This window comes from Phyllostomus hastatus, unplaced genomic scaffold (genome assembly GCF_019186645.2).
Source record: "Phyllostomus hastatus isolate PE091 unplaced genomic scaffold, TTU_PhHast_1.1 phas_scaffold_129, whole genome shotgun sequence".
NCBI classification, from domain to species: domain Eukaryota; kingdom Metazoa; phylum Chordata; class Mammalia; order Chiroptera; family Phyllostomidae; genus Phyllostomus; species Phyllostomus hastatus.
This window is the reverse complement of record NW_025334009.1, coordinates 3,788,747-3,808,740: the sequence shown is the minus strand read 5'-3', so window position 1 is coordinate 3,808,740 and position 19,994 is coordinate 3,788,747. Positions and strand designations below refer to the sequence as shown.

Below are 19,994 nucleotides of genomic sequence, written 5' to 3'. Positions count from 1 at the left end.
CAGCACTGGTGTGGTGATGCCCAGGGGGGCGCTCTAAGGCAGCGGCCCCAGCCTCTTGGGCGCCAGGGATGGGTTTCGTGGGAGACGATTTTTCCACGGACTGGGCAGGGGGCGGGGGTGATGGTTTCAGGATGATTCGAGCGTTTTAACATTCAGGCTCACCTCTCACTGTGGGGCCCCCGTTCCTAGCAGGCCTGGAGCGCAGGGACCCCTGCGCTAAGGCACTTGGGGTTTCATCGATCACGCTGTACTGTTTCATCCACCCAGAACCGACGGTGGTTTCCTGTATGAGGAAGACGGTGGACTGCGTTTTGTTTCCGAATAGTTCCAGGGCCGGTTACTGGAAACCGCGCCCGGTCTGTCTGCCTGGGGCCTGTTGTTTAGATTGAACCGCAGAGGCAGAAACAAGCAATTCACAGAAAATGGGCTAAAGAACGCCTGGACACCCGCGTCATCGGGGACCTGGCGCGCGGCGCTGGCACAGTGTGAGACAGACCCAGACACTCGTGATGACATCATTCTGGCCTCAGGGCCACGCCGGGAGGGAGCTCGGGAACCGGCCTCTCTTCCCAGAGGGCCAGCGTGTGAAGTGGGAAGTGTTTCCAGAAAAACACTTCACAGTTTAGTAAATAAAGTTAACATAACACTTTGACAAGTTCAATAAAGCTTTAGTTTCAAATCTTTTTAATTTAAATGTTCACATTATTATAACTTGAGTTCGTATGTTGCCTTTTTAATTTTACTGGTTTTGACTCTTTTAACAGTAAGTTTTTGTAGTATATGTTGACACTTTCAAATGTTTAATATTTTAAATTAGATTTCGTTTAGGTAGTATTTTATTTTAATCACGTGACCCATAGTCTGACTGGAGTAAAAGCAAGAAGAGTGAATGTCACAGGGTGAGTATATGACACCTTCTGAATTAAACACATGTTTGTTTTGTCACCCAACATCGCTGCACACCTGGGCATAAGCAGTTATCATTAAGTTTAGTAACTTTTTTTAAAGATTTTATTTATTTATTTTTAGAGAGGGAAAGGAGGGAGAGAGAGAGACAGAGAGACAGAGAGAGAAACATCAGTGTGTGGTTGCTGGGGGCTGTGGCCTGCAACCCAGGCATGTGCCCTGACTGGGAATCGAACCTGAGACACTTTGGTTCCCAGCCTGTGCTCAATCCACTGAACCACGCCAGCCAGGGCAAATTCAGTAACTTTTGATATTTGACTTTCTCTCATACTTTTGTATGACCTTTGGACATAAGCATCACAGGTTTACAGAAATTTATTGTTATGGAGGTTTATTTGCTGAGGCGGAAGGTAGCACATACTGTTTTGGCAGTTCGTAGCTCGAGTTTTATGACGTTTAAGTATTTCGCTCCTGTGATGCGGGCCTCCCTGTGTCCTCCTGCCGGGGCCCCCTGACACTGGGGCCCGCGCTTCACTCGGCAGGCAGAGCAGGGTGACCACAGGCACCTCCTGCGCTTCAGCGGGGGCCGGAGGAAACTCGGGGCTCACGTCCCTGTGGCCTCGGGATGGGACCAGGGGGGAGGCCCCGAAGAGAAGGGGACCTCTGCCCCGACTGTCCCCGATTTACAGAGGGGCACACAGAGAGGACTGGGGACGGGCTCAGGTCACACAGGCCGTGGCCTGGCTCTGGAGCCACCCGTAGCAGGGCCCCAGTGTCCCTGCAAACCCTGTGGATGCCGCCGGCCGCTGTGCCCCCTCGGGTGGGTGGGCTCCGGGTCCCGCTGTCCCACACACGGCAGGTTCCTTCCGGCCAAGGCCAGCCTGACCCCGTGCAGGTCCCGGGGCCTCTGGGCGGACAGCGCAGCGTTCCCACCCTCTGCAGGGGCCTTGGGGGCCCCGAGAACCAGCACTGCATGGCTCAGTGATGAGCTATGTCTCTGGGGTGCCCTGTCATTCCGCAGGGGTCAAAGGGCCTCTGTGTCCCAGCCCCGCCCCACAGTCCCCACCGGACAGTCTCCGCCGTTCTCAGCTCCAGGACTGGTCCCTGGAGGAAGGGCAGGGGCCCCTCCCTGTGACGTGCTGGGGGTGGGTGGGGAGCGGCCGGCAGCTGTGCTCAGTGTCAGCCTAGGGGTGACCCGAGGGCCTGGGGGCAGAGCCGAGGCCCCACCCTCCCCTCTGTCCGGCCTTGACCAAGGAGGCTTCTCCATTCTTTGGAAGGCAAACAGGTCCTGAGTGGCTAAACGGCTGCCCCAAGACCACCCAGCCAGGGCGGGACCTCCTTTCTTCCCTCCAGGCCCATCCAGCCCGCCCAGGTCTCCTCTGCCCGATGTCCTGGCTCTGTTCCACCGGTGCTGACCCTTGAACCTTCTCACGGAAAACCGCTCAGGGCCGCTCCTTCGAAGAGGCGTGGGTCCCACCCCAGTCCCAGGCCCGGGGTCACACCCCTCACAGCCGTCCTGGGGGCCTGCAGCTTCTCCCTTCCATTCTCCAGATAGAGAAACTGAGGCCCGCGGGCCAGACGCAGGCTCCCGGCTGCACAGATGCACCCTGGGGGTGGGACCACTCTCGGTGGCCTGGTGCTGCCGCTGAGGAAAAGACCGGCCTGAAGGGGTGACAGGAGTCACCCCTGGACTGGCCACAGCTGCCCGTCCACTAGGCATGGCCCTGCTGACCCCACCTGGCCCTGCCTCCTACTCTCCCCGAGCCCTTCACCGGCCCGGGCGATAAACCTGCGCCTGACTTCCCACTTCCACCCATGTGCCCACGCGCACACACCGCCTCTCCCCACACACACCGGCCGCCTATTTTCCCTACTGTCTCTGGGTGTGCGCCCCACACCCCGCCTCTGCTGGACGCTGGGGACCGCGGAAGCGGTGCCAGGCCTGGAGCTGTGCTGACCGTCCCTTAGACGGGCCCTGCATACTCGCTGCCCAGATGGGGATGTCCAAGGAGGCACCTGAAGTCAAGGAGGGCTGCCTGGAGGTGGGGACACAAGCTGAGGCCTTAGCACCCCTCCCCCCTTAACTAGGTCATTGCGCATCCTCGGAGCCTCTCTCCCTAGAGTAGCCAGCAAGTTCCAAGAAGCGTAACCCCTCTCCCTGCGGCATTGATTCCAAGAACTTCGGCTCCTGGCAGCCTTTGCTCAGGGTTCTTTCCTAGAACAGAGGCCCCGCCCCGCCCGGGCTACTGGGGTCTCAGTGGGCAGCCGGTAGAGGTAGTGGAGGAGGGGTATCCTGGGAGCACCGTCTAGGGACCAGCTGCTGAGAGGAGGGCCCAGGCTGCCAGTCGGGAGGGGTGGCCACACTGGGTAGGGGACAGGAGATCGGTGTAGGGAAGGCGCCTTGTGGACTCCCAGTCAGCCCTGGGGCAGGCCCTGTGGGCTCAGCTCAGGCCCTCCCCTCTTGGGCCCAGAACTTCGGCCAGCTTGCTGCAGGCTACCCTGCCCCCACCCCCAGCCTGGTACCCCAGGGTCCTGTCCCACGGGCTAACGGCACAGGCCCCCGTCAGATAACGCCCAGAGGGACAGACTCTGAGCAGAGAACAGTGGGAACAGTGGCGCAGAGGGGGCCTTGACAGTCAGTCTCGGGGCCCTTGGAAGGACCTGACACCTGTGTTATTAATCTTGTGAGACTTCACATTGCCTGGCCAGGACACAGCAAGTCACCCCAGCCCTCACCCCAGCAAGCCAAGTCGGGTTGGTGGGGTCAGAGGTGACGACAGGCCCTGATTCACGGGCAAGGACAAAACCCAACTTCCCTCAAGGTCATGGGCCTCCCCCTCTGGGGCGTGTCCTCCACCCCCACCACCACATCTGAGCTGGCACCGCGCCTGCCCACTCGCCTGAGACCTGCCAGGTCAGGTTGAGCAACCAGTTCCTGAGAAGCGTTGAAGGCTGTTTGGTTTAAAATTAACTCCCCCGCTTCCCCCGCCCCTGCCTCCTCGGAGTTCTTGGAAGAGGCGCCCTGCTCTTTTTTCCTGGGAAGAGGCCTCCAGCCACAGCTGCTTCAGTTCTAGCGAAAACACCTCACCCCGGGTGGGGGCGGGGTGGCCACGCCACACCTCCTCTGTCCCGTGCAAGGCCCAGGGACCTCCTGAGCCTAGCAGGCCCCGGCTCACCCGCTGAGGCCCAGACGGGAAAGGGGTGCTGCTGCTCCCAAAGCACAGCCCCCCTCAGGCACCCGCCGGCTAGAGGGAAGAGGTCAAGAGCTACAGAGAGCAGCCTGGGCACCCTAGGGTGGGGAGCAAGGGGCCCATGGCAGTGGCAGCAAAGCCGGGACTTCGTACCACGTTGGGGCTCAGATGGCTCAGGGAGACGGAGCCGCCTGCCCAGGTCACCCGCCTCCAAGGTGCCCGGACGGCAACATGGGGCTGGCGAGGGTCCCAGGGCCGCCCCCGCAGCCATGACAGTGGGGGAAGGTGCTCTCTGTGGGGAAGTCGCCCCTCGAGTCTTACCCACGCCCTCTAACCTGTCCCCTGGATCAGCCTCCTCGGGCCTCGTGTCCCTGGGGCTTTGGACAACAGGGTTCCTGAGAAGCTGCTCTTCTGCCAGGGCCTCCACCTGAGGACGCTGAGACGCCACGGGGGTGCTTGCCCAATGCAAACGCCAACAAGCACGTGCCACACACACACACGCGCACACACACATGCACACACACACGCATACACATATGCACGCACGCACACACGCACTGCGTGTTGGCGCTCAGAAGCGGGGACGGGCAGCTGTGAAGGGCTCCTTTGGAGGAAGGAGCTCTGGCCCAGTCCAGACTCTGAGTGAAACCCTTCCCTCTGACGGTGCAGGAGCCCAGGTCCGGGGACAGGAAAGGCCCCGTGGGGCTCACGAGTGCTGGGTGTGGACACAGCCCCTGGGACAGGGCTCTGCCTGGGGCGCGTCGGCTGTGTGTCCCTCTCCCTCCAGCCACGCCGCCAGAGTGTGGGGGTCACCCGTGGGGACCACTGGGCACAGCAGCCCTCAGAGGCTGCCTCCTGTGCTCTGGGCCCTGCCCGCTTCCCCTGGACCTGGGCCACGGGAGCAAGTGTCTCTCCATTGAGCATCCAGCCCCGGCCGCGTGAGAAAGACCCCTCCGCTCCAGGCCTGCTGGGAGGCGAGCACCGGCTTCCACCCCCTCTGTGCCTGCCCAAGCGAGGCCCGGCCCTTCCCAATCCGCCCGTGGCACAGCATGGCATGGCGTGGCGTGGCGCCGCAGCCTCTGTCACACAGACGACGGGGGTGGGGGACGGAGGTGCTGGGAGCTGTAACTATTCGCCTGAGGCCCTACAGTGAGTCTGGAAGGGCCGAGCTTTGAACCGTGCCTGTGTTCTTCCTCCTCACCTGGCTGGTTCACCTCCTCAAAGACACCCCCAGGGGACTTTCAGGGGAAGCACGGTGTGTGTGTGTGTGTGTGTGTGTGTGTGTGTGTGTGAGAGAGAGAGAGAGAGAGAGAGAGAGGGAGGCTTCACAAGAAGTCAGAGAATGCCTGTTTTTAACCCGTTATGGAAGGTGTGTTTTCTCCTCCCGCGGCCAGGGAGAGCTCGGGCTCCAGGGCTTCCCCGGGACGCAGGGCGGCGCCTGAAGCAGGTGTGAGTGAAGGCTGGGGAGGTTGGGGGGGCTTCTTAGGAAAGGAGCGTTGGAAGCTGGCTTCGACGGGTGAGTAAGAGTTTGCCCTGGCAGAATGGAGGGGGGAGGACATTCCGGGATGAATGACAGCCTGGTGGGCTCCTTGGGGGTGGGGAGCAGGACGAAGAAGTGGCTTGGCAGTTTGGAAAGCCGAGTCCTGGACCCTGGGGCACGGCCCGGGCAGAGACGGCGGAGGCCCGAGAACAGCGCTCAGTGGGGTCGGGCGTCTGAGCACTGCACCTTGGAGCTGGCGGTCGGGCTGGCCAGGGGGCCGTCAGGAGGGTCCAGCGGAGGGTCCAGCCAGGGGGTCCAACCAGGGGGTCCAGCCAGGGGTGAGAGGGGATAAGGGTAGGTCTGGGCAAGACAGCCTCGGGGGCATGGGGAGGGCCCAGGGGCAAGGTGAGCAGACTTGGAGACCGACCGGCCAGGGGCGGATGTGGGGACTGTCTCCCAGATGGGAGAAGGGTGGGGCTGTGCCTCGGGGCCATGAGGAGCCCAGGTCTGGGCACTAGGAGCCCGGGGGGCCAGGAACCAGGCTGCTCACGCTGCCAGCCAGCAGGCGGTAGACTCCAGTTCAAGAGCTCCAGGGTGAGGGCACGGGCTCTCGGGCCCGGTATTTGAACCCCCTATGCCAGCGTCCTCCCTGGTTGACTATCGATAAGCTGCTTCGCCTCTGTGGGTCCCAGGCTGGCATCTTTGAAATGGGACAGACCTAGAGGCACCTGACCAGCTCCCTTCCGTCACCTGTGACTCACCTTTGAGGGTGCAGGCCGCTGAGGGTTGGGCAAGTAACAGGCCTGAGGGAGGCCCTGAGCAAGGGTAGCAGATGGCCCAATCTGTCGTGGAGCTGGAAAAGAAGTTGCCAGAAGATTGGGCTGGACTGGGCTTCATGCCGATCCACACAGAGACGGAAACCAAAGGATCTATTCGCCGGGGCTAGAACCCAAGGCCGTGGGGGGGGCAAATGGCACCGGAGGGTGGAGGGCTGGACTTGGAGGGCGGTGGCGGACAGATGGGGTCAGGGGCTGCTCAGAAGCCCAGAGAGTTCCAGCCCAGCTCCCCTGCGGCCCCCAGGGGGACCACAGGGGACACCAACCACTTTCCCGTCCGCCTCTCAAGCGGGATTAAACACGTGGACAAGGAGTAGACACAATGACAGCTGTAGCAGCTGCCACGTCGAACCCTGTCAGGCTTCTCTGAGCGTCACCTCACAAGCCCCCCCTGGGGCCCCCAGGTCCCCTCACGCTCCCCGTTTCGCAGCCAAGGAACCATCTGAACTGAGTGCGGGGGAGGGGAACCTCCCAGAACCGAGTGCGCAGCCCTCGGGGCAGACCGGAGGGGCGGCCGGAGTAAAACCAGGTGTGAGGTGCGTCAGAAAGACGGAACCTCCAGGGGCCTCCTCTCTCTCCAGCCTTGGGCACAGGAGCCCTCACCGGCTGCCCCAGAGTGGCTGCTGGAGTGACCGACCTGCTGGGCAGCCCGCTGTGGGGCCAGCTGAAGCTGGGGACGGGCCCCACACCAGGCAGTCAGGGGTCAGGGGTCAGGGGTCAGGGGAAGGACACACTCACAAGGAGAGGCGACTGGGTTTCCGGCAAAGCTCGGTCCTGCTTTCCAGTGAGACTGGCCCAGCGGGTGGGTGCGCAAGGGCTGCCCAGGCCCGAAGGGCCGCCTTCTCCTGGAGGAGGGGGCCTCTGGGAACCCCCTGGGACCCTCCTGCCTTCTTCCAGGCCCCTGTCGGCCCTTGCTGCTCCACCTCCCTGCGCATGGCTGTGCGGGGCCGGAGGCTTCCCCTGAGACGGCGGCCCACCCATCCACGCCCCCAGCCCCCTTCAGACCTGTGTCCACCCTCGGCCTGCAAGGCCTGCTCACCCGGCAGATGAACGGCCAGGCCTTGGTGCGGGGCCTGATGACTCGGGGGTGTTAGAGCACTCGATGATTGTGGTGAAATGTCCCAGTGTGACCTCCCACTGGCCTGGATGACAACGTGGCATCTCTGTCCCCAGAGTTGCTCCAGAGGAGGGTTGAGTCCAGGGAGGCACAGCACCCAGGACCAAGCTCTGCCTCCCCAGGGCCTGGCAGAATCCTCCAGGACCCAGCCCTCCAGCCCTAGCCTTTGCCCCCTCTTCCAGGAAGCCCTTCTGAACTGACCCACCCCTTGAGCACCAAGGCTTTGGCTTACTAGCCCCTGGGAGGCAGAGCAGAGCTCTCAAGTCAGAGTTTGGACCTGGGCTCTGTCCCTCACGAGCTGTGGGACCCTCAAAGAGCCACTAGCTTCCTGTGAGTCTTCCCTCTTGGGCTGTAAATGGGGACAACCTCTGCTGGTGTGCAAGTCTGCGGTGAGAACTCAGTGGGGTGTGGGCCCACCCAGGGTCACCAAGCCTCAGTGTCCACCTTCTCCCGCTCCCACCACACCGCACCCTGCCATCGCCCCTGTGAGGGGGGCCCAACAGAGCCCAGAGTTTCTTTGTAAAAAATTGTGTATTTATGTTACATGTTTAAACTCCAGTCACCTTCTGTGTACTCTCCATGTGGTGTAATACACCTCTTGAGAGGTTTTTACATCTCTCAGAACAGTTCTTAAACTTGTAAATTTTGATGCTTTTTAGTGCTTCTGCCATTTCTTGTTTCACCTCTTCCACATCGGCAAATGTTTCCCTTTGAGGATTTATTCCGCCTGGGGAAACAAACAGACAAAAAAAGATGTTCCCCGAAAGGCTGGGTGAATAGGGAGGGTGGGGCTTGGGGATCTGGCAGGTTTTGGTCAAAAACTGCTGAACACTCAGCGCGGTGTGGGCAGATGTGCTCATAAGTCACCCGTCATGAAATGGACAAACACGTTGAAAGCGTCTTCAAAAAAAACAAAACAAAACTGAAGCCAAATCCAGCCTCTCACAACAATGCCAGGTGGCACACTGATGCAGATGGGTTCCTGGAACACTCACCTAGTGGGGGAAGCCTGTACTACAAGGGGCCCGCCTTGCAGAAGATAATTCTGGGTTTTCTTGGGTCCCCCCTCACACCCGTCAGCCCCCTTTGGTGTCCTGCCCCCAGGTCCTCTCGGGGCCGTCCCCAGCCAGCCTACAGGTCTGCCCCTTGGACATGAGCATCGGGTCAGGGAAGTTTCCTGCTAAACACTCAGGAGGTGCTCGGCCACACCATGCGCCCCCTCTGCCCCGGGCAGCCATTCCTTCTCCTCACTCCTGTCGTACTGGGCGTGGCCCTGCTCAGGGCCGTTGCACTGGCAGCTCCTGCCACCTGGGACGTCCTTGCCCTAAGTTGTCGCATAGTGAGCTCCTGCTCTTTGCTCGGGTGTCCAGACTCAGGGCCACCCGCTCCAGAGCTTTTCCCGAGCCTCTCACCCGCAGCAGCGCCCCTGCACCCAAAGCCACCCTGCCCCACCCTCTGCGTTGCTTCGTTTACTCTCTAAACTTTTCCTGAGTGCCCATTAGTTCACTTGTCTGTGTGCCCAGGGCCCAGGTGGAGTCTGGCCCAGCAGGTACCCAAGGGGCGTGTGAGCCGGTGAAGGACTTAGCTGGTGAAGGGCTTCCATCAGTCACTGTTAGTGCTGGTGTGCTGGGCCCAGTGCCCCTACCGGGCGGCCCCTCTTCCTCCCCAGCCAGTGCTGGCAGGGTGCGCCCCTCTTACTAGCTCAGGACCACCCAGGGGTGACTGTGCTGACCAGAGGATTTTCCGCACCTGTTAAACTAGGTCTCTGTTCGGGGTCTGGGGCCCGAGGACACAGCTTCCACGGTCCCTGTTCTTGGCATCACTCACTTCACAGAGAGGGAGACACGAAGATAAGACTAAAGCATAAAATTACCAGGGTTCAGAAGTAGCTGGCAGCCCCTCCCCAGGTGAGAGCTGCACCCTGATTTGAGCTGAGGCAAGGGGGAGGGGGAGGGGACCCTGCTGGACAGGACAGTGGCCTGCTGGATAGGAGGTGATGCTTGGAGATGATAGAACCAGCATCCAAGCGCACCTCACCTGAGAGCGGCCAGCCCTCGCCATCTCACGCAGCAGTCCAGGGGCGGGGGACAGCTGAGACCCCTCGAGGATAGCTCTGCTCTGTGCCTCCCCTCGTCGGCCAGACCCTCGCCCCTCCGGGCCTCAGTTTCCTTATTTGTGGGGGATGGGTACTCGTTAGACCCACTCTCGGGGTGTGCTGAGCACCGCAGGAGGTGCACAGCCCTGCCCACGGCCGGCGCCCGTGGACACACTGCGATGTCTCCCCTCCATCGTCAGTGAAGCTCCTGGGCTCCCTCTGGTCACTGCAGCTTTCTGTCCAGGCCACCGCCCCAGGCAGGGGACGGCTTCCCTCTGACAACTCCGTGTCTGCCCCCCGCCTGCCAGGGGACTCAGACCTGGGGGCAGAGTGCGCACAGGGGTCACCACAGACATTCTGGGAGTCACAAAGTCACCAAGACCCAGGCTGAAGCAATAGGACACTTCATACCCCCCTGGCAGGGCCATGGGGACCTGGAGGAGGCTTGTTCTCAGGCCCCGGACGCAGCCAGCAGCGGAGGAGGCCCCAGACTGGGTGCCCCAGACCAGGTGCCCCAGACCAGGTGACACACCACTCCCGGGAGAGAGCCCTCACCTGCCTCCGCTCACTCTCACCCAGCGCCAGCTCCGCTCTTTGCCCCCAAGGTCCTGGGCCCCCACAGCTCTTCCTTTGTATCCTTTCCTGCCCCCCTGTGCCCCCTCACACCCCCCTGCTCCCAACCGGCCAGCGCTGGCCTCCTCGGGTCTGCAGCTTCCAGTTGTCTGAAGGCTAAGAAAAGGGGAGGTGAGCACCGTCTATGAAACAAGGGCTGGGCGACTAAAGGATGCTGGGAGCTCTCCTGCGGCGTGTATTCGAGTGAAGGGGCGGAACACCCACTGCGGGACCCAGTGGGATGGCAGGTGCGCAGGTGCGGGCGCGTTCCGAAGTCAGAGCGCCAGACGAGGGGTGTTTCCATTTGAACTGCTCTTCCCCCCACTTCCGGTGTGTGGGACCCTGAGTGAAGGAGGGGGTCCCCCAACACCACCTGCCCCAACCTGAGGCCAGGCCTGCCTGCCTGCCAGCTTCCCGGCCACTATGCTCAACCCAGCAGAGCTGCCCCACCGCGCGGAAGGACCCTTCGGCAGGCCTCCCGGTGGTTGGGCATGGGAGCGTCCCGGTCACCCCCTGGCGCCTCTGCACACACTGGGCCTTCTCCCCAGGACCACCGGCCAAGCCCTCCCTGACCATCGGCCTCGTCACCTCAAAAGACAAGGTCGCCAGAGATGACCCACAGCACCCATCCCCCAAGAATTCTCTGCTTTTAATCTTTCATTGGCGTCCCCCTATTTTCGCATCGCGGCTCCGTTGCTCTGCTGCCGCCACCACTCCCGAGCCAGCGGTGGCCTGGGCGGTGACCCTGCAGGCCCTCCCCGCCTGCTTCCCAAGACCCCAGCCCCCCAACCCCCGGGGGGGCAAGGAGGAACGAGAGAAAGGCTGCATCCTGTCCCCTCCACACCTCAGTGGGCCCCTGGCGGGGCCTGTTTAGCCACATCAAGTCCCCGGGCCTCCGCTGACCCAGACGTGAAGTGTGACAATGACAATAAGGTCGAAGGGCACACGCAGTGCTCAGAGCTCAAGAGAGGCCCCACTCGGGCCTCCACAAATGAAAGGCACGATTTTATTGTCATTACAGAAAAACCAGTGGAAGAAAAAAGGACTACCAAACTGTTTTTTTTTTTGTTATAATAATTATTTTATAAAGTCTTATCAGATACGTATTTCTTTCCCTCTCTCAGGTGGCAGGCGCACCTTCCTGGGAAGGAAGCAAACCCGGGAGCCCGGAGCGGCAGCCGCTGCCCCTGGAGTCTAGCCCTGTGTGGGTGGCGCTCTGCAGGCAGGGGGCGGGGGAGCTGCAGCTTGGGCTCCCTTTTCTCGTCCATTCGCCCACCCTCCCAGAGCAGGCCGGACGCAGAAGAGGGTGGACACATTCACAGGTGGGGGGTCAGCACCAGGACATCCGTGGCTGCCTCAGGTCCAGCACCCTGTCTCAGGATGGGGCTCTCCGCAGGGAGGAGCCAGAGAAGCTGGGGTCTCCGAGCACTCAGGGATCAGGGGAGAGGGGTTGGCTTACCCTGAGACCAACCCCCGGAGAATAAATAAATAAATACTGTAAAACTGTGCACTTCCCAGCCTGGCCTGCTCTCCCACCAGGGGACTGTCACTGTCAACCTCAGTTCCCCTGGCTGCCGTCCTCCCTGAGAAACACAGGTTGGAAGGAGGGGGCCCGCCCCGCCCTGCAAACTGAGAAACCAGGGCTGGCAGAGTCTCTACAGTTCTGGAGGCCACGGCAGGTGAGGGGGCGCCCGGCCCCAGCCCACAGGTGAGACAGATCCTGCCCGTCTCCCTCTGTCTCCGACACACGGCTCACCACCAGGGAGCCACATGGGAGCTGGGGCGAGACCTTCAGGTTGTGGGACACCTCCCCCCACCTCGCCCCCAGCCTCGCTCCTGCTGACTCTTCCTGGTCCGGCGCCAGGAGGACGTGGGCGCCAGGATGTCTGGAGGGGGGACAGCGAGAGCCCAAGTCCAGCTGGGGCCAGGGTTCCCCTCCCGAGCATGGCTGGGGGAGGCGAGGAGGCTGTGGGCCGGGTCAGAGCTGGAAGGGGTACTGCCGGAGGTAGTCGGCCATGCGCCGGGGCAGCGGCAGGCAGTCCACGTCGACCACCAGACGGTTGATGACCAGGCGGCACAGGTGCTGCAGGCTGCGGGTGCTGCTCCTGCGCACGAAGGGCTGCACCAGTTTCAGGTGCACGGCGGTGGCCGCCGGGGTGGGCAGCGCTGGGTCGCCCGGTGCATCCTCCTTGGGGACGGGCAGGGCTGGAGGCGGTGCAGGGTCCGGGGTGTCGCCTCGGGTGTCGGCGGCGCAGGAGGCCACGTAGTGCTGCACGAGGCTGACGACGTCCGGGAAGGCCAGGATGCGCGGCCTGGACAGGCAGTTGGAGTCCAGGCGGAAGCTGGAGTCGGCGTACTCGATGCGCACATTGGTGGGGCCGCGGGTGGTTTTGACCGACAGCGTGAACAGGTAGCTGGGGTGGGTGCTGTCACGTACTAGGAATGTGCCTTCTGGCATCTTCTGCAGGTGTTGCCGGGCCTCGCTGGCCGTAATGGAACCCCAGTACCAGCCTAGGCAAGTGGTGGAGAGGGGGCCGAGAGATTGGTCACGGTGGTAATTATCGGGGGGCACCCAACCAGCGCAGGGCGGCTCTGTCTCCCACTTCTGGCTTCCCTGGGGGGCGCTGTACCTCCCCCCACAGACTCTCCTGGGCGGGGCTGTGCCTCTTAAATCAGAATTAACAGTCAGAGCTAAGCTTCCTCCTTCAGGCTTCCCGGGTTAAAGCCTGCCCCCTCCTCAGACTTACCTGATTCCCGAAGGTAGGAGAAGGTCTTGGCTATGCACAGCAGATCTTCCTCTGGGTCTAGCACCTTGGGCTCACCCTCTGACTGGGCTGGGATCTCCTCTGTCACCTCCTCCAGGAGGGCCCCGGCAGGCAAAGGCTGCATAGCTGGCTCAGGCTGGGCCCACCGGGGCCTCTGCCCCATCCGATCCACAGCCACAAAAGGACGAGGTCTAGAACGGAGTGGGCGGGCAGTGAGTGGCGGCCCTGGCTGTCCCCACTTCAGAGCTCTCCTTCGCCCCAGGCCGGCTACACGACCCCAGCCCCTCTCGGTGAGCCTCAGCTCCCCGCCGGCCCACCCACGGGCTCAATGCGTCCAGCACCCCTCCTCCCACTCATCGTCACAAAACTCCCCGTGGCTGCTTCCCCCACACACGGGCTCCCTTTTGAAAGAGACGTCTCCACCCTCCTGCATTTGTTGCACAGTGCATAATCTCTCTCTCTTCTCCCTCTCTTGGGCACCCATCGAAACCACAGATCATTCCCTGTAGACATTCCTCACTCACAGCGGCCAGCTGGTGTCCTCGCCGCACTGACAGGATGCAGCGCGAAGACGCCTCACACTGGTGCCCTCCTGGCCGAGGTGCGCCAGTTAAATGCACTGGCCCGGTGGGGCAATGGGAGGGACCTCAGTCCACAGTGGGCAGAGCTTAAACAGGTCAGCGTCCGATCCTGCTCTCGGCTCCTCCCTGCTCCTCCCAGCTGAGCATTCCACGTGAGCAGCGGCCTCTAAAGGCGCTGACTCGTGCCACCTCCCGTGAACGTGAGCTCCTGACAAAGGGCGAGGTGCTCGTGCCCATCCCTGGTCCCACGCTGGCAAGCCAGCCCTGCTAGGCCCTGTGATCCCCTGCAGAGCTGGCTCTGCACCAGAACTGTCCCCACCCACAATGAGGGGTCCTAGCCCCCCCAGACACGAGGGCTTCAGCCACACGTTACCCTCAGATGGCAAGAGCTGGACTGCTGAACCAGTCCTCCTCTGAGCAGTAGCTTCCCTCTGGGGGAACCCCACCCAGCACGGCGATCCTGGGTTTCCCGGGAGTGAAGGGCATGGCCCTGGTGCCCGAGGAAGGGACAGCTGGTCCTCCCTCACTGCTCACAAAGTGCACCCTCAGGCTTCAGCTCTGGGCCTGGTTCCCCTCTGGTCCGAGGTCATGAACCCATGGGCCCGACCCTTGAGAAAAACTGATAACCCAGCCATAAAAGCAAAGGGTGTTGCGTGGGAGGCAGGGTCTCCCTGCTCCTGAGCCGACCCTGCCAGGCCACAGGAAGGAGTAGGGGGACGGCGTGGGTCAGCAGTGCCAGACACTGCTGGGGAGGCAGGAAGACGTGGGCAGGAGCCAAATCCAACCGTGAAGGTCAGGGACGACCCTTAGAAGATTTAAACAAAGAAGGGCCCCTACGTACTCAGGAGCAGAGGGGGCCACAGACCTTGGCACACTACACCTGTCTAATCCTTTCCCACACCCATTCTGGCTGCCCTAGGGTATGGGGGGGGCGGTGCTCTGCAATCCCACTCAGGGAGCTGAGGCCGGGTTCCAAGGACCTGGCTGGTGGCCTGCCTGTTGGGCCTCAGGGATCAGCTCCGGCCTGGGAATCTTCCAGCACGGTAGGCAGCTAGCCAGTCAGACTGGAGACTCTGGGGGTGGCCACGTCCGGACAACTTAGCAGGACACACATGGATGTGGGCGACTCTAGGGCTGACATGGTGTCTGGGTGTGTCCACGGCTGTGTCATCGTCACCGCGGGGGCGGGGGCTGGTGTGTTCCAGGTGTGGGTGGTGTGTACATGTGTGTGCCTGCTATGGAGCCCAGCCTTTGAGTCCCTCCTGGGGACACGCGCCAGTGAGGCAAACTCAGCCCTGAGGGGCCCCTCCACGGAGCTGGCAGCTCAGACCTACAGCGGGAGTCCCTAAGCCAGGAGGGCCCTGCTGGCCTGGGGCTGTGTGCATGGAGGTGTTAAAATCTTGCTCCCTGACATCCAACCCTGGCCCTGAGTTTCAGCTGAAGCAAAGTGGAAGAGAGTGTGGGACCCTGGAATTGGGGGTGGGGTGAGGGGCTCTGAGGAAGGCAGTGATGGGGGTGAGGCATTTAGGAGCCCCAGAATTCAGAGAGGAGGGAGACAATCCCCGAGACAATCCAGGGGAAGCACAGAAGTACATTCTTCTTGGCGCCCCCAGGTCTTCTCCCAGGAAACGGGGTGGCTCAGAGCAAGGTCAAGGGCACTTCAGCCTTGCCCCACCTTCTGTCCTTCCCACTGGGCACCACCCGGTTCTGATCATAGCAGCCACTGGGCCACCCAGCTGTCTCTGGGGATTTCTCAGCTGTGAGATCGCTCTGGAGAGGACCAGACCCCTTGGCTGAAGGTGAGGCTGAAGCTCTGGGTGGAAGGAACGTGCCAAGAACACTCGGCTAAGGCCAAGACTGTTTTATCCGCCCCGCCCCACCCCCACAAGTCTTTGGGAAACTTGGAGGAGAGAGGCAGGATCCTAGGCTGGGCTGGGAGGAGGGGTGAGGCAACTGTCGGGGTGTCCCAGGCAGGACCAGGCCAAACCCAGGCTCTCCCCCAAGAGCTGCTGGTCAGTAGATGCCAGCCCCAGGAGAGGCCAGCGTCTCAGGCTGGTTCCCAAGAAGAGACTAATTGCTAGCAGGCGGCGGGAGAGGAGATCACCGGACAGAGAGGGGGCAGGGGCTGGCTCAAGGTCACCAGTAGGCGCAGTGCCGGCAGGTTAGGGTAGAGCGCTCTGGGCCCAGAAGGGAATCTGGGCAGGCGAGCCACGTCTTCAAGGCTGTGCTGCCACTGGCGTCTACCTGCTCCAGCCAGAACCCAGGCTTAGCCCACCCTCTGTGCCTCCGCGCGCCAGCCGACCCCATTTCCCTACCCACCGTTGTCACCATTCCCTGTTGTCACCCCCGAAGTCCTGCCGTCCTCAGTCATCTCCAACCCGGCGAGCCCTGGTCCCCGGCGGCTAGCGCGAGGCTGGCTCTTTCCCTTGTCTCAGGACAGGGGCGGAGAACCGCGCTTACTCACCCCTGAACGCAGAGGACCATGTCCCGGCAGCAGCGGCGGCAGCTCGGGAGCTGGGGCTCGACCGGCCGGCGGCGGCTGGAGGGGGCCGAGCGAGCGCAGATCGCACGACCCGGGCGCACCGGCGGCGAGAAGGGACTGAGAGGCGGCGGGCGGGCGGGCGGGCGGGCCGGGAGAACGCGGGGGGGGAGGGGGGCGGGGGGCGGGCCGGGAGGGCGAGGCGGGGCCAGAGGCCTAATCTTTTGTCCTCCGCGTCCCAGCCCTTCCCGGAAGCCGCGTCTTCCTAGAACCGCGGGCGGTGCAGCCCGGCCGCGGAGGGGCGCGGGCGGGGGCGCCGGCTACTGCAGCGGCGGCGAGGGGAACCTCAAAAGGAAACACCTTTGACAGATTTCCAAGAACTTTCCAGGAAAACGAGGCGGGGCCCCGAGCTCAGACCAATCGCAGCGCAGGAGGCGGAGTCGAGTGGCCGGGGACTGACGCGAACGTGGGGGCTGGAGCGTGACCTAGACCAGACGAGGGAAAGACGTGTTTTGGAGGAGGCCAGGGAGGGGCAGGGGCTCTACCGACTCGAGTCCAGACTTCCTTCGGGCGTGGTACTTTGCTGGGGACAGGCGCCCTTATTTCTTGGTAGATGACAGCGCGTGGGCGGGGTCACACGCCTCCAAGGCGGTCTCCCTGGGGTGCAAGTGCCCCCCTCTTCCGTCCCGCATTTGGACCCCCGGCTCTGTGTGTAGGGTGGAGGGGCGGGGAGTGGCATGGAGTGGGGTTTGGAAAGGGATAGGGGGCAGAGGAAGGGGGGGGGAGGTCCCAGATCCAAGCAGGTCCACGGGGGTCAAGCCTGAGACTGCCACAGCCAAAAGGAGCCAGGCAAGGGCGTCGCCTCTGAACGTGTTTGAGGAGAAGGCACACGCCCCAACCTTTTGCACCTGGCAGGGCCATCCAGCCTCCACCCTGCTGGCTGGCCGGGGCCTCTAACCTGCCCGCTGATCGGGGAAGAGGTGACGACCCACTTGGGAGGGCCAGTCAGCCCCCACCTGACTCCACAGGACAGCCCACTTGGGTTTCTGGGCTGGTGGACCTTAAAAAAAAAAAATCCAGAAGTGAGACCTGGAGCTCCAGACACCTGGAGTTAGCTGATGTAGAGTGACGAAGGTAGAGGGACAGAGTGGTGACACTGGATTCCATCCACACGGAGCACTTGCTGAGTTTGGTCCTCAACAGCTGGTATTGCCCCCATTTTGCAGACCCGGAGACTGAGCCCCAGGGAACAAAATGGTTTCCTATGCTAGGAAATGGCAGGGTGGGAGTTCGATCCCAACTCTGAGTCGTGAGTTCATGCTCCTACCCGTGACCTTCTCCACTTTTTCCAAGTTCACTGGGCTCACCAAGGAGTGTGTTGAAAGACCATGGGAGCTATGCGCAGCTGTTCCAAGCCCTTGGGCCAGAAGGAGGGTGAAAGAATTGGAAAAGTGGAAAGGCCCACTCCCCCTTACCCCACTGCCCAGTGTATACCCCAGGTTCCCTGGGAAGAAGATGAGCTCAGGTCACCTGCTTTGGTGGCCGGGGCACCCGGGAACACAGTTCTTCAGTAGGAACTGTCTACAGCTCCATTACTATAAAGACAAAGGGATTCACAGCTGCCAAGGGCAGAGCTAGGATTGGAGCCTCGGTTTCCATGGGGCCAAATCCTAAACTGTCTACCCCAAGACTCTGCCTTTTCCCTCTAACTCTACTTTACTGAGTGCTTCCTATGTGCTGGGAGTTCTCGATCATTTCCAGCCTCCTTTCATTGTCTAACGACTACATACTGTTCCCTCTTTACAGGTGAGGAAATTGGGTCACAGAGACCTTGCAATGTCACCTAGATCTCACAGCCGGCAGGGGGTGAGTTGGGGCTTGATCCCCAGGGCCCCAGCCCCTCCCCCACTTCCTCTCTAGGTGCCTGTGACAGGCCAACTCCTAGACATCCTTCAGGATCCAGCTGAAAGGTCCTCGGTGAAGCTTTCCTGCCCCCAGGCCAGTCAGAGCACAGTGGGTGTCCCCTTGAAAGCCCCCCTGCAGATAGCCAGTGATTTTGCAGTTCTGTGTGTAAACTAAAGGGTCTGGAGGGTTTTGCATGGCAACCACCCTTTGTAAACTTGCCAGTGCTATGCACCTCACCTGGTGCTGGGAACAGCGGTGTGCCCCTGGTTTTCCCCAGGTGCCTGCCTGCCCCAGGTGTTGGGGGTGAGTAACCTCTGGCCGTGTCATTATCTTCCCCACCTGGGCAGGCCCTTGCTGACTGCTGGTCCCACACTGCCACCCAGTGGCAATTCCTCTCCCGAGTTCACGGGCCCAACGCGTAGAGTCTGCCTTGGAGGGTAACCCTATCCTGCACCCCACACTTGGCCCTTGCTGGGGATCTCCCTGCCCCTCCTCACCCTGAGCAGTCAGGAGAGGGGTCACAGAAGTACACTGCAGTTTCTTCCTCAAAGTCTGGCTCATTTGCTTGCTGTATTCTCACCGTGTGCAGCCTCTCTCGGAAGGACAAACGGCGGGGGGGGGGGGGGGGGGCGGTGCGCGCGTTAGGGGGACGGGGCGGGTTTGAAGCTCTTCCAGAGGTCACTGGACCCCTGGTCACTGTAAGCCATTCCAAAGGCCTCAGCCCCACCCCTGTGGACACACAGCCATCACGAGGGCCGTGTGGTAGAGTTTGCGGCCATGACCCCACCCCCGCCCCTGCGCTGCCATCCCAAACACCGAACCCTCCCTTCAGTGCGTGGGCGGATATGGCAGTTAGCTGCCGGGCCGTGAGCAGCGAGGGGAAGCCCGGCATTCTGACCCCGGGGTCAAGTGAGCAGTTGCCAAACATCTGTCTCTGGGGGGCCCATGTGGGGAATGTGTGTGCTCGCGTGGGCACTGGCCTCGGCTGTGGAGACCGCAAGGGTGGGGGCGTTGGCAGTGCAGACTTTTTACCTTTCTGTATACTTTGAATTTATTATAATAAGCAAGTTTTACTTATGCAAATAAAATTTGTAAAAATCCTCACCAGAGGATATGTTTATTGATTTTTTAGGGATAGAGAAAGGTGGGGGGGGTATCAATGTCAGAGAGAAACATCAATCAGTTGTCCCCTTCCTCCCACACCCCATAAACACCCCAACTGGGAATCGAACCCACAACTCACGTATGTGCCCTGACCAGGGATCAAACTCACAACCTTTTGCTGCACAGGATGATGCTCCAACCAACTGAGCCAACTGGCTAGGGCTATGCAATTAAAATGTTTAATAAAAAAGACACCAGTGTAAAAAATACAATTACAAAAATCTTAGAAAAACTGTGATCTAATTAACTCCATTTTTAGAAAGCACATTGTCCTGCAGGGGTGTCCGATCTTATGGCGTCTCTGGGGCACACTAGAAGAAGAGTTGTCTTGAGCCACACATTGAATACATTGTGACATGTAATTACACACACCAAAAAAACTCATAAGATTTTAAGTACATTTACAATTCTGTGATGGGCCACATTCACAGCCATCCTGGGCCACATTCGGTCCATGGGCTGTGGGCTGGACACCCCTATTTAGAGCATGTACTGAGATGCCCTTGGGTGGGGGGAGGAGCCAGCCTCCACCCTCTGCTGCCACGTCCTCGGCTTCTGAGTGGAACTCTGCTTGCTCAACCTTGGGTTCACCTGGCTCAAACCAGTGGCCTCCAGGGCCAGCATCCTTCTCCAGCTTTCAAGCAGTGGAAGCTTCCAGATCTCAGGGCTTCCTCCAAGGCTCTGAGATCTTGGATCGGATTCTCAGATGGGGCTCAGGGACAGAGGTCCTGCATCCAGCTGGGCATAAATGTGTGAGTGGGTGCGTTGTGTGCTTGTGCATGCTGACATGTCTCTGCATGGGTGTGTGCATGTGTGTAAATGTGTGCACCTATGTGCGCCTATGTGAACCGTGTGAGGGTATG

General features: G+C 61.2%; 1 protein-coding gene across 1 annotated transcript; it reads right to left on the bottom strand.

Annotated features, from left to right (window-relative positions):
* Positions 1 to 11,191: 11,191 nt before the first annotated feature.
* CISH (cytokine inducible SH2 containing protein) lies at positions 11,192 to 16,188 on the bottom strand. The gene is made up of 3 exons (XM_045856957.1): positions 16,048 to 16,188; positions 12,985 to 13,193; positions 11,192 to 12,748 (listed from the first exon to the last, which is right to left on the bottom strand). Exons 1-3 carry the CDS (start codon positions 16,065 to 16,067, stop codon positions 12,216 to 12,218), a joined length of 762 nt encoding a protein of 253 aa, XP_045712913.1. The 5' UTR covers positions 16,068 to 16,188; the 3' UTR covers positions 11,192 to 12,215.
* Between the last annotated feature and the right edge of the window lie 3,806 nt (positions 16,189 to 19,994).